Here is a 16,600-nt window from a genome sequence, read left to right on the forward strand (position 1 = left end):
AGCCTTTAACCTATGTTTTCTTTATTTTAATCTTCAACTTTTGGTTTGATCAGAACCCAAATTAGAGAAATGTTTCTCTTGAGGAAGCACCGGCTTTGTAACCTAACCATACAGCCGGAGCCCATCATGTGCCCCTGATTTTGCGAAATTCCAACTGTGGAACCCAATAGATGTCAATACTTTTTTAAAAACTATCAATGTCATATATGGTCTTTGCTGTTATTTTCAGATTTGGTAGTATGGAGGTACTTTGGAAGCTTTTTACCAGTAACTACAATATGTTCCATTTAAGTTTAAACAAAAGCCAAACCCCTATTTAATTGAAAAGAAAAATACTATGGGAAAACTAAGGTGAACATTTCCTGATTACTCAGCTACATGTTACATGGTCATCTCTGCTGTTTTCAGATTTGGCAGTGTGGAGGAACTTTGGAAATTGTTACATGCTCACATGTTGGACATGTGTTTCGGAAAGCTACACCTTACACGTTTCCAGGAGGCACAGGGCAGATTATCAATAAAAATAACAGACGACTTGCAGAAGTGTGGATGGATGAATTCAAGAATTTCTTCTATATAATTTCTCCAGGTTAGCGTTGTTTTGCATTAGAAATACAAGGCTGTACCTTTGTTGACCCTGATCCTGGAGGAGAAGTAAGAAGGTTAGAAGTGAAGCTTTGAGCAGAGGTGAACACCTACCTCATAAGGTCATTGTAAGGAATGAATGAAATCACACACAGTATAGAAAGTGCTTGGCAGAATGCCTAGAATAATATATAATTAACAGTAATAAATTATCCAGGTCAGTGTTCCTAGCCCAGGTTTTACAGATGTTCTATTTTTTTTAAAACCTAACTGCAACATTTAGTATTTATTCCTGTGAAGTTTCATCTTGTTAAATTTTCAGCCATTTTTCTAGCTTATATGACTTTTTCTTGATTCTTGGAGTTTTCATTCAACATAACAAAACCACTGTTTTTGCAGTGGGTCATGAACGTTCTCTATGAGCAGGCCCTCAATGCTGTCATAGGAGGCTTTCGTCAAGTATCACAAGGCCACTGAGAGCCCAAAACGTGCCACAGGGCCTTCTTTCCGGAAACTTTGCTATTCAGAGTTTTGTAGGAACAGTTGTTCCATCAGCTGTAAGTCGGCCTGACATTGTTACTAGTCCATCCTTATTTTTTAGTTACTGCAAGACTGTCAAGTGGCAGGGTGCACAGTTCAGTGAGTTGCGTGAGAGAAGCCTGACTGCAAACAATTGCTCTGTTTAATATTTGAGCAAAATAGACCTTGATTTTTTTGTTTGTGCCTTAACATATATTGAAGTTTACTGATCCCATATCACTTATATTTCATTCTCACATAAATGTCATTTTTCTCTGAAAAATTAAAACACATTTTAATGTATTTTCCTTGCTTTAAAAACTTTTGGTGGATTCATGGTGTCTCACTTGTATAGTCACATATCACCCAGCTGATACCACTGTTCTGATTCATCTGGCTTAGTAGATTCAATATATAAACATGTGTTACCTAAAACAACACTAATAATTCAGTCAATTATTTCTTTCAACAGGTGTTACAAAGGTAGATTATGGAGATATATCGTCAAGAGTTGGTCTAAGACACAAACTACAATGCAAACCTTTTTCCTGGTACCTAGAGAATATATATCCTGATTCGCAAATTCCACGTCACTATTTCTCATTGGGAGAGGTAAGAAATATATATATATATTCTATGTGGTTATTATGTTCTTACTTTTTTATTAAAAAAAATAGGAGTTAAACTTCCAATAAGGAAAGTACCTTCATGTTAACATTTAATTTCTCTTGCTTCCTTCCTCCTTCTTACCCCGTAAGTCTAAACTATATTCTTTTTTTCCCATTCCTCCTCCCTGAAAGTTGATTTCCACTGAGTTGATGCACCTGGAGATAAGCTGTGTACTGTGGGGTCTGTTTTTCCCTGTTCTGTCTATAGTGATGTGTTTCCTAAACAGACTGCACCATCTGCAATTGTGGATCTGTAAAATCTGTATATATATTAAAAAAAAAAAGACTTCTTTGCAGGTCTTTGTGAACTTGTAATTATAAGATGGCTTTTAGAAAAAAATGTGAAGCCAAGTAGGTAGAAAAAAATATGAAGCCAAGTAGGGAAAGAAATCCAACCTTTTTGTGACAGAAATCAATAGAAGGACAATATTTCCTTTTATAAGTCACAGCAGCAAATGATGATATGTGTAGACAGGGCCACAAGCAGGCCTACCCCAGGATTAAATCTCAGGAAAAGTGGCCTCCCACTCTGAAGAAGGTTGTCACTTCTTCAGTCCTTTCATTCATTCAACAAATATTTGAGTAGCTCTAGTATATGACAAGTACTGTTTTAAGTACTAGGAATACAGCAATAAGTAAAGCAGAGATCCTGCTCTTGTTGATCTTACAGTCCATGAGTAAGACAGATTATGAAAGGCACACAATATGTCAGGTGGTGGTAAGGGCAGAAGGGATAGAGAATGACTGACAAGTGAGCGTGGGTAGTAGTACTGTTTTATGTAAGGAAGTCGAAAGAGTAAGGAAGTTGAAAGAGTCCTGTCAAGGTGATTTTGAGCAGAGATCTGAAGAAAGTGAATGAGCAGGTCATGCGAATTTTTAGGGAAAGAGTATTCTGGGCACAGGGAAGAACAAGTATAAAGGTTTCTAAGATGACAGTGTACTTAGCGCGTTCCAGAAACAGCAGGGAGACCAGTTGTCTGGAATAGAGTGAACAAGGTGGAGAGTAGTAGAAGATAAGGTCAAAGACAAAGTGAGGGTCAAATCATATAAAGCTTTTAGGTTATAGTGAGAACTTTGCATTTTGCATTTTATTCTGAATCAAATGGAAGCTATCGAAAGATACCAGCAAACTTCCACCAGAAAAGGATCACATTGTATGCTATGTGGAGAAAAACTATATGGAAACAGGAGTAGAGCTGGTGTATTGTTGAAGAGAGTAAAGGATTATGTCAGGTTTCTATCAAGCTTGAGACACTGACTGTAGAGTTGCCATTACTGAGATGGGAAAACCTACAGGAAGAGCAGATGCTCAAGGGAATCGACAGTGTAGTTTGGGACACATCAAATTTGAGATCCAAGTGAAGATATGAATAGGTCTTTACATTTAAGAATATTCAGTTTGGGGGAGAGGTTGTGATAGAGATGTTAACTTAGGTTGTCAGCATATAGGATGGTTTTTAAAGCCACAAAACTGTATGAGGTCACCCGAGGAGGAGAAAATGTTAAGTATGAGAGAGAAGACCGAGGACAATGCCAGAGGGAATGCCACAGTTTAGAAATCATGGAGATGAGAAGGAATCAGCAAAAAAGATGGAGAAGGAGTAGGCAGTGAAATAGGAGAACCTAGAGAGTGGTGTCTCCAAGACTAAGGGAAAGACGTGTTTCAGGAAAGAGGAAGTGATCAGCTGTATCGAATACCGCAGAGAAATTGAGGAAGATGAGTACTTAGAATTGGTTATTGCATTTGGCTAGGGACATGTTATCAGTAGCCTATCTCACAGTGTTGAGAGAGTTCCCCATGGACGTTGTTAAAAACCCTGTTTTGAAGAGAGAATGGAAGAAGCAACATAGATGAATGTGTACAAGTCTTGCAAGGAATTTTCTTGTAAAAGAGAGAAGATAAATAGGTGGTAGCTGGAGGAGAATATGGGCTTAAAGGGGTTTTTATTTCTTTATTAAGATAAAACTGTGCTGATATGAGCAACCCAAAAGAGAAAATTTAAAGATGCAAAAGAAAGAGCCAACTTAACACCCATTAGAATGGCCACTATCAAAAAAACAGAGAATGACACATGTTGGCAAGGATACTGAAAAATTGGAACCCTTGTGCATTGTTGGTGTGAATGTAAAATGGTACAACTGCTGTTTAAAAATAGTATGGAGGTTTCTCAAAAAATGCTCAAAAAAGAGAACTACGATATTATCCAGCAGTTCCACCTCAGGGTATGTATCCAAAGGAAATGAACGCAGGGTCTGAAGAGTTATTTTTACTTACATGTTTATAACAGCACTATTCACAATAGCCAAGAAGTGGAAGCACTCCACGTCCGTTCATTCTGGTCCAGCTAGCAATGCCTAGGCATTGTCCAAAATTGGGTCAGTTCAAAGTAAAAAACTCCTCCTTCTTGGTTCTAAAGACAAGCTACAGAGTGACTGCTATAAATCGTGATACAACGTACAATGGAATATTATTCAGTCTTAAAAAGGAAGGAAATTCTGATACATGCTACAACATGGATGAACCTTGAGGACATTATGTTAAGCATAATACGACAGTCACCAAAAGAGAAATGCTGTATGATTCCCCTTATATAAGGCAGCTAGAATAGTCAAACTCATAGAAACAGAAAGTAGACTGGTGGTTACCAGGGCTGAAGGAAGGGCGTAAAGAAGAGTTACTTCATGGGTATAGAGTTTCACATTTGCAAGATGAAAAAGTTCTGGAGATTTGTTTCACAACAGCCTGAATATACTTAACACTACTAAACTGTACACTTGAAAACAGTTTAGATGGTAAATTTTATGTTATGTGTTTCTGCACCAGAATAAAAAGAAAGAAGGGATCTGTTGTTATGGATGTCATGTATTTGGGTGGATAGGAGGTGAAATCTGTACACAAGTAGAGGGTGTTGGGTGGGGGTGGGAAGAAGAGAGGTCATCTCTTGTCATGGGAAGGAAGGTAGGGGAATGGGAACAAGTGCAGGGCAGCTGTAGGTTTGGAGGTGGAAACTGGCAGTTTGTGGTGGAAGTGTGAGGACCTTCTCTTCTGGTGGCTTGTTTCCTCAGTTGAACACAAGATTATGGGGTGAGAGTGAAGAAGGTGTTGGTGAGGGGGAATTGGGGAAAGAGAAAAGGATGTAAAATAGAAATGTAAGATATGGGAAAGCAAGTAGATCACCGAAGGAAGCCAGATGGTGGAGAGTTGGTGAAGCCATCTGGCCTGGTGTTTTCTTCAGTGCCAGGGCAGGCACAGACTTACACATTTATCCTAACAGTTACTAAGGCTACTTCAGGATTGACTTGAGCTCCCTACCTCTGAACTTTGTTGTGATTTAAGGAATTTGTTTTCAAACAAGTGAGGGCTACATTGAGTTTCTTGAGCCTTTCATTCTCACTGATGCCTCATTAATGGGAATGTGTTTTCCTTTGCTGTGACCTCGTACTGGTCAAAGAAGGCCCAGGGTGAGTGGTGCGCCAGAGAAAGATTTCTAGCAGTCACTCTGCAGCTTGTCTTTAGAACCAAAAATGAGCAGTTTTTTGTTTTGTTTTGTTTTGTTTTTTGAGCTGACCCAATTTTGGACAATGCCTAGGCATTGTTAGCTGGGCCAGAGTTCGGGCGTGTGACAAAGAAACACTTGTCTGCTCCATGGTAGATGACTGCCAAGGCAAGCTTGCGTCTTACCTGCCTCTTGCCAGCTGGCTTCTGGGCAAGTCGCAGCGTTTACCCTCTGTGGCCTGCTTGTTATCGCCTTATTAACTTAGCAGCCGACCTTAAGCCTTGTACGCCCTTAATACCAGGCCACATCCTACAGGTTAAAAGTGTCATTTCTAGATTGGAGGTCATTCTTAAGAGTACCCACCATAGTGCAGCCCAGGGATCTTATGCTTCTGATCACAGCTTCACCCATGTGAGCCTTCCTTTGCTAGCAACAGTAATTTAGCCTTTCATAGATCTCTTCTCATGCTTCAAGGGTCCAGGGAAACCTGAAATCATAGGATTTTTTCAGCAGAAAAGGAAATCAGAAAATGTAAATATGACTAGGGTAATAGATATAATTTAGAGCATCTGGCTTCAGCTAACGCTGACGTTCGTAGTTCCTGTAGGACCTGAACAAATGTGTTTCATTGTGGTATCTGATAGTTGTTAACTCAGGAGCTGAGTATTCTAAACAACAAAAAGTAAACAATCTAGACCTTTACTGGTTTAGTCAGTTTTAGGGGCTGACCAATTGCTTTTCCAGGCAGATCTAATAATCCTAACATTTACTGAGCATGTACTTTATATCAAGCACAAATCTGAATGCTTTATGATTAAAGCACAACACTATAGGATTGTGCTGTTGTTCCCACTTCACAGATAAGTAAACTGAGACACAAATAAATGGTTTAAAAAACACGGCTAAACTCATAACCATCTGGTTTGAGAGCCTGTGCTGTTAACCCCTAATGTCCGTATTCTTTCTCAGATCTAACCAGTATTTCCCTTGCAGCAGAGAGTAGAAAAGTGAATCCAGATTCACTAATGCTAGATTATAAAAATGCTTTAACAAAGCTCTTACATTGTCCACCCTAATGGAGATACTGATTCTGGAGGAGACTAATAGTAGAAACAGAGAAACTTAAGCTCTAACCTCTTGCCTGGTTTTCCAAGAATGGGTGCATTCACAATTATTTTCAATTCCTAATGTCAAAAATAGTAGTTTTAAAGTGGCAGTCAGGTACAGCTAAGTTGCTACTTCCAAAGGGGGGTTGAAGAGTTGCTGGGTCTGTGGATAAAGGAAAGAAAACCAACGGTTACTGCGTGCATGCTATGTATCTGTCCCTGCTAGAGCCTCTGTATGTATTATCTCATTTAGAGCACTTAACAAACCTGAGAGAGAGAGAGATTTATCCCTGCTTTACCAATGAGAAAGGGTTCTTATAGCAGTGTTTTTAAGTCTGTGTTGTAAATAATATTGATATCTGATGTCCCCAAGGTGCTCAATTAGAAAGGCAAAGTGCTGGGGAGAAGAAGGTAGATTTTGAGGTCAAATATGTTTGGGCAATACTATTTTACATCTTACATCCATCTGTACCACCATTCCCCGGTCCTACCAATAGTCATGATATATTAAAAGGCTTTGAGAAGTCTTTCAACAAAGAAACCTATTTAAATTTATTTAACTAGTATTTCCCAAACATCTGATCATAAAACACCTTTTTTAGTGGGGCACCTTGCAAGATGCTGTTCTTCAGATTGTGGTTTTTGGAATCACAGTCTTAGAGTAAATAACCTGCCCAAGGTCTCATGGCTAGTCAGGAATGAAGCCCCATCTGCATGTCCCCACAATCTAAACTCTCGCCCCTACAGACACTTTGAAAGTGTGGATATTCACACACTGTAAGTCAGACATTGCTGTGATTCAAGTAGAAAAGTTTGTTTCTAACAGCTCCTCACCCTTTATGATACTCTCAGTTTGTACCTCGTTTCTAGATTGTTTTGGCTTGATTCAGTGGCGTGCCTGGCCACGTAAGGAAAGATGTGTTAATCAGCCATAAACAATTCCTATGAAGAGGACCATTAACCCACTGATCTTTCCCCTTGAAATAACTTAGATCTCCTAGGATTTACACTGTTTCAGAAAGTACAAACCAAACTTGGGCACTTTCCACGTGACTTTCATAGGGTGGCCAATGGTGTGAGAACTTGGGTTTATTAGCATGTTGTGCAACTTTTCCCATCATTGACAAGTAGCTCCTCACAAATGGTGAAAGATTTTCTCCTATGTGTCAGCATCTAGACCTGCACATCTGACGTGTCGGCTACACTGAATTTAATTAAAATTAGGCCACGCCTGGTGGCTCACACCTGTAATGCCAGCACTTTGGGAAGCCGAGGTGGGTGGATCACTTGAGATCAGGAGTTCGAGACCAGCCTGGCCAACATGCTGAAACCCCATCTCTACTAAAAATATGAAAAATTAGCTGGGCGTGGTGGCCCGCATCTGTAGTCCCAGCTACTCGGGAGGCTGAGGCGTGAGAATTGCTTGAACCTTAGGGGTAGAGGTTGCAGTGAGCCAAGATTGTGCCACTGCATTCCAGCCTGGGTGACAGAGCGAGAGACTGTCTGAAAATATAAAATAAAATAAAATAAATGAAAATAAATTTAATTAAAAGTAAATAGAATTTAAAGCCCGGTTCTTCAGTCACAATAGCCACATTTGAAGTGCTCAATAGCCACACATGACTGGTGGCTGCTACCATATTAGCACAAATATAGACATTTCCATCATCTCAGAAAGTTCTACTGGATGGTGCTGGAGACATTAACAACTGCTGTTTTAAAACAGCCAACACGGCCAGGCGCCGGTGGCTCACGCCTGTAATCCCAGCACTTTGGGAGGCTGAGGTGGGTGGATTATGACGTCAGGATTTCAAGACCAGCCTGGCCAAGATGGTGAAATCCTGTCTCTACAAAAAAAGATAAAAAATAAAAAATAAATTAGCCGGGCGTGGTGGCAGGCGCCTGTAATCCCAGCTACTTGGGAGGCTGAGGCAGAGAATTGCTTGAACCCGGGAGGCAGAGGTTGCAGTGAGCCAATGTCGCACCATTGCACTGCAGCCTGGGCGACAGAGTGAGACTCTGTCTCAAAAATAAAATAAATAAAATAAAATAAGCCAACACAGGAGGTTACCCATCTGTCTCTGTATCATGTACTGCTACCCTGTCATTTCACTCATTTCTCCTTCCCAGGTCCTAAGTTGAAGTGGTCATATTTGCCTTGTCAAATCTATTGTTTTCAAATCTTATAACTAATGTATGCCCCCTCTAATTCTCTCTACTCTGAAATAATTTGGAATTATCATAACATAATTCATAGGGATGTATCATATCAAATTCCCAAGCCCTCCTGTCAGTAGATACCTTCCTACTTGGTTCCTTAGGAGAATATCAGGACCATATTGATATTCAGGAGTATCTACTTCAACCAAGAAAAGCTTCCTTCTTTTCCCATATCAAATCTGCCTTTTATTTAAGGGTTCCTGATAATTTAAAATCTCAGTTGCTGTTAGATGTCGTGATGACTACTGAATATGTTACCAAACAAGGCTCACTTCTTGCTTTTCTCTTTCCAGGATAGTCAAGAGGTGACTTGAAAGGAGTGAACTAAAGGAATTGGTAGTGTAATAAGACCACCGAGCAGTTAGCTGTAGACTGTGTGTACACCAAGAAATGGGATAAAATCCTCTGAAGAGTGGGAGACTCAAGAAAGAATCTAGCCCATTTGTTCCTTAAACTTCAAAATACCCCTTATCAGAAGGATCTCACTCTTTTTAGAAGTCCAACAAATAAGACATTTGCCTAGAACATCCTTAAAAGCTAGTCCTCAATTCTTGAATGTATTTTCTCTTCCTTCTATATTTTCCAAATTCTGCTGTTTTAAAATTCTTTTTTCAAATGTCAGATTTTGAATAACCAACCCAAATACCTATTTTCATCCCAGTATAAACTTGAAACAAGTATGTGTTGTCACCCTTTCTACCTTCCACGTCTCATTAGAAAGCTGGTAATTGGTTATATAGTCTTAAAGCTATATGGAATTACAATTTTGAACATTTGATTCAGCATCCCTAGAAAATGTTTGTTCCTCATTTTCCCCTTCTCCAAAGGCTCTTCAAACTTAACTCCCAGCAAACAAACCTATTAGGTGGTCCTCTCCCTCCTAGAATCCTAGAGGACAAAACTTACCCCATAGTCAACCTAATTTTCCATGTCCTTGAGGAAAACATCTTACACACCCCATAGATGAGGTAGTCCACATGTATCACTACACAGAAAAGAATGTTCTCTGAAAACTCTATATTCTCGAGCCAGGCGGTATATAGAGGGACCCACCTGGAGAGCAGATGTCCCTTCAGCTACAAAGAAGCCACATATTTGTTGAGCCAAACAGAATCCTCTGTCCTCTAATGTGAAATTCACTTAGGGACTCTAACATCATAGCTGTGCTCTTTCAGAAGTGTAATCTCCAGTTTCTCCCCTTTACATCAGAGGAGTGCCTCCAGGCCCCACCAGGAGCCTGAATCTGGGTCTCTGACCATGCCACCCACCTCACCTGGGCCTCACTGACCATATGTTGTTGATGCAGTTTAGTTACTCCTCACTCTAACAGCTAATGGGAAGCAGTGGTTTCCAGTCCTTGGAGAAACTCCACTTTCAACATCTAATGGTCAGTAGTAACCCCAAGGGATAGAGGCCCAGATCTTGCATGTCGGGAATTAGTTATAGGAATCTTGTAAGGATGGTATAAGCTGTTATGTACAAATCTCTTACAAAATAGAGGCAGGGTCTCATCATGTTGGCCAGGTAGGTCCCAAACTCTTGAGCTCAAGGGATCCTCCTGCCTCGGCCTCCCAAAGTGCTAGGATTCTACATGCATGAGCCACCATGCCCCACCAAGAATTGCATTTTTTAATTTGTTTTGAATTTTGGTAAAAGATAGATAGGCAATTATTTAAGCAAATGGCCACCATATGAGAGCAAGAGAAGCTGAAGATAACACTGGTGTTAATCTAATAATTCCTGTGGCATTTATCATCTTTCTTTAGCCACCTTTATTTACATCTGCATTTGGGGGAAGAAATAGAGGAAAACAGGATTGGAGAGTTTATAATTTATATCAAAAGTATAAGGAAATAATTATTTTATGTGAATATATGAGATAAAGACTCATCTTTATCACAATATGAACTTTTTTTTTCTTTTTAAGAGACAGGGCCTTGTTCTGTCACTTAAGTTGAAGTGCAGTGGCACAATTATAGCTTACTGCAGCCTTGAACTCTTGGGCTCAAGTGATCCTCCCACCTCAGCCTCCCGAATAACTGGGACTACAGGCGTGAGCCACCATGCCTAAGATTTTTATTTTTATTTTTTGTAGAGACAAGGTCTTGCTATGTTGCAAGTCTTGAACTCCTAGGCTCAGGCGATCCTACTGTCTTGGCCTCTTAAAGTGCTTGGGTTACAGACGTGGGTCACTGTGATTGGCCCAATCTGAACGAAATTCTTTTTCAAGTGAGATAGCCATCATCGTCTGGTATTAATTGATCACCTACCAGGATGAAGGAAGGTGTGCTTTATGCAAATTGGTATTTTACCATAAAATCTTTTATACAACCTAATACAACCTATTTATGAGGGAATAGGTTTCACAATTAAAATAATGGATAAAAAATGATGATGTAAATTATGTGGTAAAAGAACTCTTGGAAACATATAATGTATTGGACCCTGAGAAAAAAACATTTTGAAATTTCTAGCTTGAATAATTGGACAAGTTGTGGGAATATTAATAAAAATAGGGATATCAGGAAAACGGGAAATTTTGGAGGAATGATAATGAGGTTTGTTTTAGGTAGCACTTCTCAAGAGGGGATGGGGTGGGGACGTATTAAAATGTGAAGATGATTAAGTGTTCATATTAGAAAATTGAGAAATTCTGTTTTGAGTGAACCGAGTTTGAGATTTTGGTGGAATAGCAAGATGGATGTGACTAGTGGTGAAGTGACAGTGCAGATTATTACTGTCTCTGAGCCTGTTCATGCTGGACTCTGAATTAGGTGCCTGGATACATTGTCTTACATAGTATCAGCATAGAACTGACATTAGCATAGAACTGACATTACTCCCCCAGTTCCTGATCTCAAAAGGTTTAGGTAACTTGTATTTAAACCTGAGTCTTTTATGTCAGAACCCTAGTTTTTATTCCTGGCTGCTTGGGAATATTAGAATAATATGCAGACTGTATATTTGTTTATAGAAGTAACTGGCTTTTTTGTGGTTTTAACTTTACCCCTACTTTTTATCTATCACACAAAATTAGTTACCTTTTTAAAAAAGTCTATATGACATGACAGATGTAGTTTCTCTTCTGGCTTAACCTGCTGACAGTACCGTACATAGGAATAGATTTAAGACTTTCAAACGTCTGTTAATTTACCATATGCTTTTAAAACTGCAACAGTTTAGAGGAAACAAAATGTCAAGGGGCATTACCTAAAATATTCGTCCTAATTCTGATGACTGACTTAAATTCCTTTTATGTAATCCACAAATGTCTAGTGAAAGAGTAGAGTTTGTACCACACTATGCTTAAGCTTCCAGGTAAGACAAGTTCCAAGCTCTTTGACTAGAGTCATCTTAGTCTCTCCTAAGTCATCAGAGTAGTTATCAGAATTAATGTTCTTGTCTTGATTGATAATAGTGTCATCAGGGAGTTAATTTTTTAAATCATTAACCAAAGTAGAGTTTGTTGAACTCAATACGTAGAGTTTGTTGAACTCAATACAAATTTGAAAGGAATAACTTGAAAAAAATGAAAAAAGAAATTGTAAGGATTTTCCCCCATAAACACAGAAAATTACATAAACAGTTTGTAAGACCTTTCTAGACCAATGAATTTTAGATACTCAGACAGTGATAGGCCAATAGGCCATTTCAGAGTAGTGCCAGGGAAAGTTTAGGTTGATATTTAGTGTATATGTGTGTCTGTCTGTCTGTCTAATTAACTTCTCCAACTCCTGATATTTTCATTATTTATTGTCCCATAGATACGAAATGTGGAAACAAATCAGTGTCTAGATAACATGGCTAGAAAAGAGAATGAAAAAGTTGGAATTTTTAATTGCCATGGTATGGGGGGTAATCAGGTGAGTATCTTAGAAAACTCTTAAAAGGGATAATTTTCAGATTTGTTTTTACTTTGCCTTTTTTATACCATGACATCATTCAGGAAATATTTTCCTTCCTTTAAAGAGAAAATAATAAAGACTTTTAGGTGAAGGAAGCTTTCAATCCAGTGATTTTTTTTTTTTTAATGAAACATTTGTGAAAGGCCCATTGTGAGAACTATGTTTACATTGCTGAGCACAAAATTTATTTTGCCCTTTTTATTCAAACAGATAACAACCCTTGACAATACATTCAGTGTATACAGAGAGCTCAAGGTCATTTTTGCTTCACCTTGTAAGCAAGAAAATGAGTAACATAACATCAATGTAAATTAGTGGTAGCTTTTCTGAGTCACTTTATTCTTCATTACTTTAATAAAGTACATATAAATCATGTACCTTGAAATACTTGTATTTTCCCTGACAGCTAATTGGGCATTTAAAATGCTGACTAATTTATTTTTTCTGTTTATGTGTGTGCATTTTTATTTCCAGGTTTTCTCTTATACTGCCAACAAAGAAATTAGAACAGATGACCTTTGCTTGGATGTTTCCAAACTTAATGGCCCAGTTACAATGCTCAAATGCCACCACCTAAAAGGCAACCAACTCTGGGAGTATGACCCAGTGGTAAGTTATGCAGTTGCCTATAGTAATAAAATTATGTGTGTCACTGGGTATATTTATATACTTTATATCTAAAGGAATGAGTTCTTATGGATCAAACTTGTCTTATACACTAAATATTGACAGGCGGGAAAAATAAGTAAAATAAATGTGTTTTAATCTCCCTAATAATTAAATTTTAGTCTTATAAAATCACAGTTGCCTCCAATCCCTGGGTCCTTGTTTACTGAGTAGCCATTGTTCCTTCTGTATGTCTTCAAGTTCTATAGTGTAGTTTGGGAGAAATGAGGCAGAAAGTAGGCTTTTAAAATTACTTAATTAAACACTTCAGTGAAAGATAAGTTTTAATTAATAAAGTTCTCTGGCTTGTGATGATTTCCCAGTGACATATATAACAGAATCTTTCATATTTATCTTTCGTTTTGTCTGGAACCTTTCTCTCCACCACCATCAAATGGGCTCACATGGAAGTACTTAAAAGGTATTAGTTCAATTAAAGCATCCATGGTAAACCTCTTTCCACCTATTTGCCTAATTTTTCAACTTGTGCTTTTGCCAGGTTCTGGAACCAGCACCAACATCTTCAATATTTCTTTCTCTGGTTCTTTTTAATTTGGCTTAACTTCTGTAAGGCATTTAGTGCCACTAAACAAATGACTTTTTTTTTTTTTTGAGGCAGGGTCTTGCTCTGTCACCCAGGCTAGAGTGCAGTGGTACAGTCACAGCTCATACAACCTCCACCTCCCAGGCTCAAGCTATCCTCCCACCTCAGCCTCTAGAGGAGCTGGGACCACAGGCACATGCCATCATGCCTGGCTAATTTTTGTAATTTTGTGGAGACGGAGTTTCACCATGTTGTCCAGGCTGGTCTTGAGCACTTAGGCTCAAGCGATCCACCCGCCTCAGCCTCTCAAAGTGCTGGGATTACAGGCATGAGCCATCATATCTGGCCTGATATTTTGTAATTTATTTATTTTTATTTTTTATTTATTTATTTTTTTGAGATGGAGTCTCGCTCTTATCGCCCAGGCTGGAGTGCAGTGGTGCAATCTCGGCTCATGCAACCTCCGCCTCCCTGGTTCAAGCTATTCTCCTGCCTCAGCCCCCTGAGTAGCTGGGATTACAGGCGCCCGCCACCATGCCCGGCTAATTTTTGTACTTTTAGTAGAGACAGGGTTTCGCCATGTTGGCCAGGCTGGTCTTGAACTCCTGACCTCAGGTGATCTGCCCACCTCGGCCTCCCAAAGTGCTGGGATTACAGGCATGAGCCACTGCACCCAGCCTGGCCTGATATTTTCATATCCTCTTATGCCTTGGCCATAAGATGCACTACTGTTTAGGTTCTTCTCTTAGTTTGCTCTCTGTTCCTTTTGTTGGCCTGGCTCTCTCTCCTTCTTCATCCTACTCCTTAAATGGAAATGTTGTCCAAAGTTACTGACTTTGGCCATCTTTCCTCCCTTTACTGTGTCATACACCAACCATGGTCTACTTTAATCATCAATATGCTGTTCTCTGAACATACCTTATACTTTCCTAGTTCACATCTAAGATAATATGCTTCCCTCTGCCTGACACACCTTACCCATTCTTAAGAACCCAGCTTTGACATCACTTACTTCCATGAATCCTAACCTGAAATTAACTCTGTCAATCTTAATTACAGTCATCTCTGACCTCTATAAAGCTGTACTTGTTTGTAGTTATTTATCTAGCAATCTTTTCTCCACTATTAGATTGTTAGATCCTAGAGGACAGAGATCATCTTTTATAAATCCTGGGTCTCCTTTCACAATGTCAGGCTATAGAAAAAATGATATTACCTATAATAATAGCTCAGTTAATATGGCCATTGGAAATGGCCTGAATGTTCTGTTCTAGGGTTTCCCATGGTATGTGCCACTGCCATTTTGGGTGTGACTGCCCCATGCATTGCAGGGTGTGTAGCATCTCTGGCTCCAGATAGTAAGTGCTAGTGGCACCCCATAGCCATTGTGACAACCACAAAATCTTAAAAATGAAAAACCTCTTAAGTTTATTGGAAAATGACAGTATATTAATTAGGCAGTATTTTTAGAAACCTATTTATTATAGCTAAAACAAATAGGGATTTATTTTTCTTACATAAGTCTAGAGGTAAGTAAATTCAGTGGCATAGTGATGTCAGGGATAACGTTGTTGTAATATTCTTAGCTTTTCCTTGTGGCCACAAGATGGTTGCTGCAGCTCTATCACATCCCAACTCCAGGCAGAAAGAAAAGGGAAAGAGGAATGGTACACTACCACATGTGTTGCTCTTTATTAGCAAAGTAAAAGGTTTTTCTGGAACCCCCTTAGCAGGCTCTGCTTATGTCTTATGGACCAGAACATCCCATGGTGACCCCCAGCTGCAAAGGAAGCTGGGAAAGCAAGTCTTTGGTTTTCTAGTCATTAGAGTGTGAGATGGCCAAGAGATACAGGGATTGGGAAAGACTGTTGGCTAGCCAACCTACACAGTCTACCACAACAGTATTCCAAAAGTAAATGTTTGATGAAACAGGTAAGAAGCTGGAGATAGAGTATTTATAAAGAGCCGGCCGGGCGCGGTGGCTCAAGCCTGTAATCCCAGCACTTTGGGAGGCCGAGGTGGGCGGATGACGAGGTCAGGAGATCGAGACCACAGTGAAACCTCGTCTCTACTAAAAATACAAAAAATACACCATACAGGCGTGGTGGCAGGCACCTGTAGTCCCAGATACTCAGGAGGCTGAGGCAGGAGAATGGCGTGAACCCAGGAGGTGGAGTTTGCAGTGAGCCGATATCGCACCACTGCACTCCAGCCTGGGCGACAGAGTGAGACTCCATCTCAAAAAATAAAATTAAATTTTAAAAAAAAAGAGCCAGTTATGAGTGTGAAGTTTTAAAACTTCTAGATCACTTTGCAAGGTTTTTTCCTGCTGAGATAAAACATTAATGCTGGGGATTGATTTCTCCCAGAAGCAGACTCGAAGATAAAGTTGAGCATTCAGGATGTTTGTTAGGGAGCACTTTCTGGGCCATTATCTGTAAAAGGAATACCTCCCTCTCCCTGGGCAGAGGGAGAAGTTGAGTTGCAATGCAGGTCCGACAGCCTGAGCAGACTACAGGGGAAGCACTGGAGGGGAACAGCCCATCAGAATCGTCCTGCCTCCATCCATTGAAAACATAACAGTCTAGAAAAATAAATAACAGAATACTTATGTCCATTATCTGTAATCTAAAATCATGAATTCTTAGATTTCAAAGGAACCCTAGAAATTAAACCCAGGATACTTTTTATACAAGTAGAAATTGAAACTCAGAATTAATTTCCCAAGGAAATTAATTGCCCAAGGTCTCTGAGCAGCCAGATAGTATGACTAGATCTCAAATCTGGAATTCTTGATTCTCGATCCAGGTTTCTTTGCACAGTACCACGCTATTTTTGATTAATAGTTTTGAGTCTTGCTTGTATTACATATTACATAAAATTTATAATA

At 39.3% G+C, this 16,600-nt stretch overlaps 1 protein-coding gene and 1 long non-coding RNA gene across 7 annotated transcripts in view; one reads left to right on the top strand and one right to left on the bottom strand.

Moving 5' to 3' along the window:
• GALNT1 (polypeptide N-acetylgalactosaminyltransferase 1) overlaps positions 1 to 16,600 on the top strand; it is a 130,046-nt gene that overhangs the window by 108,963 nt on the left and 4,483 nt on the right. For all 6 annotated transcript variants that reach the window (XM_063699145.1, XM_004059333.5, XM_055368305.2 and 3 more), the window contains 4 exons: positions 409 to 589; positions 1,577 to 1,716; positions 12,360 to 12,458; positions 12,975 to 13,109. In XM_063699145.1, coding sequence (XP_063555215.1) covers positions 409 to 589; positions 1,577 to 1,716; positions 12,360 to 12,458; positions 12,975 to 13,109 — 555 coding nt within the window. The remainder of the gene's footprint in view (positions 1 to 408; positions 590 to 1,576; positions 1,717 to 12,359; positions 12,459 to 12,974; positions 13,110 to 16,600) is intronic.
• LOC129528320 (uncharacterized) overlaps positions 1 to 16,600 on the bottom strand; it is a 45,516-nt gene that overhangs the window by 5,196 nt on the left and 23,720 nt on the right. The window contains exons 2-3 of the long non-coding RNA XR_008673557.2: positions 6,404 to 6,538; positions 5,633 to 5,756 (exon numbers count right to left, since the gene is read on the bottom strand). This is a non-coding gene — a long non-coding RNA (uncharacterized lncRNA). The remainder of the gene's footprint in view (positions 1 to 5,632; positions 5,757 to 6,403; positions 6,539 to 16,600) is intronic.

Source organism: Gorilla gorilla, chromosome 17 (genome assembly GCF_029281585.2).
Source record: "Gorilla gorilla gorilla isolate KB3781 chromosome 17, NHGRI_mGorGor1-v2.1_pri, whole genome shotgun sequence".
NCBI classification, from domain to species: domain Eukaryota; kingdom Metazoa; phylum Chordata; class Mammalia; order Primates; family Hominidae; genus Gorilla; species Gorilla gorilla.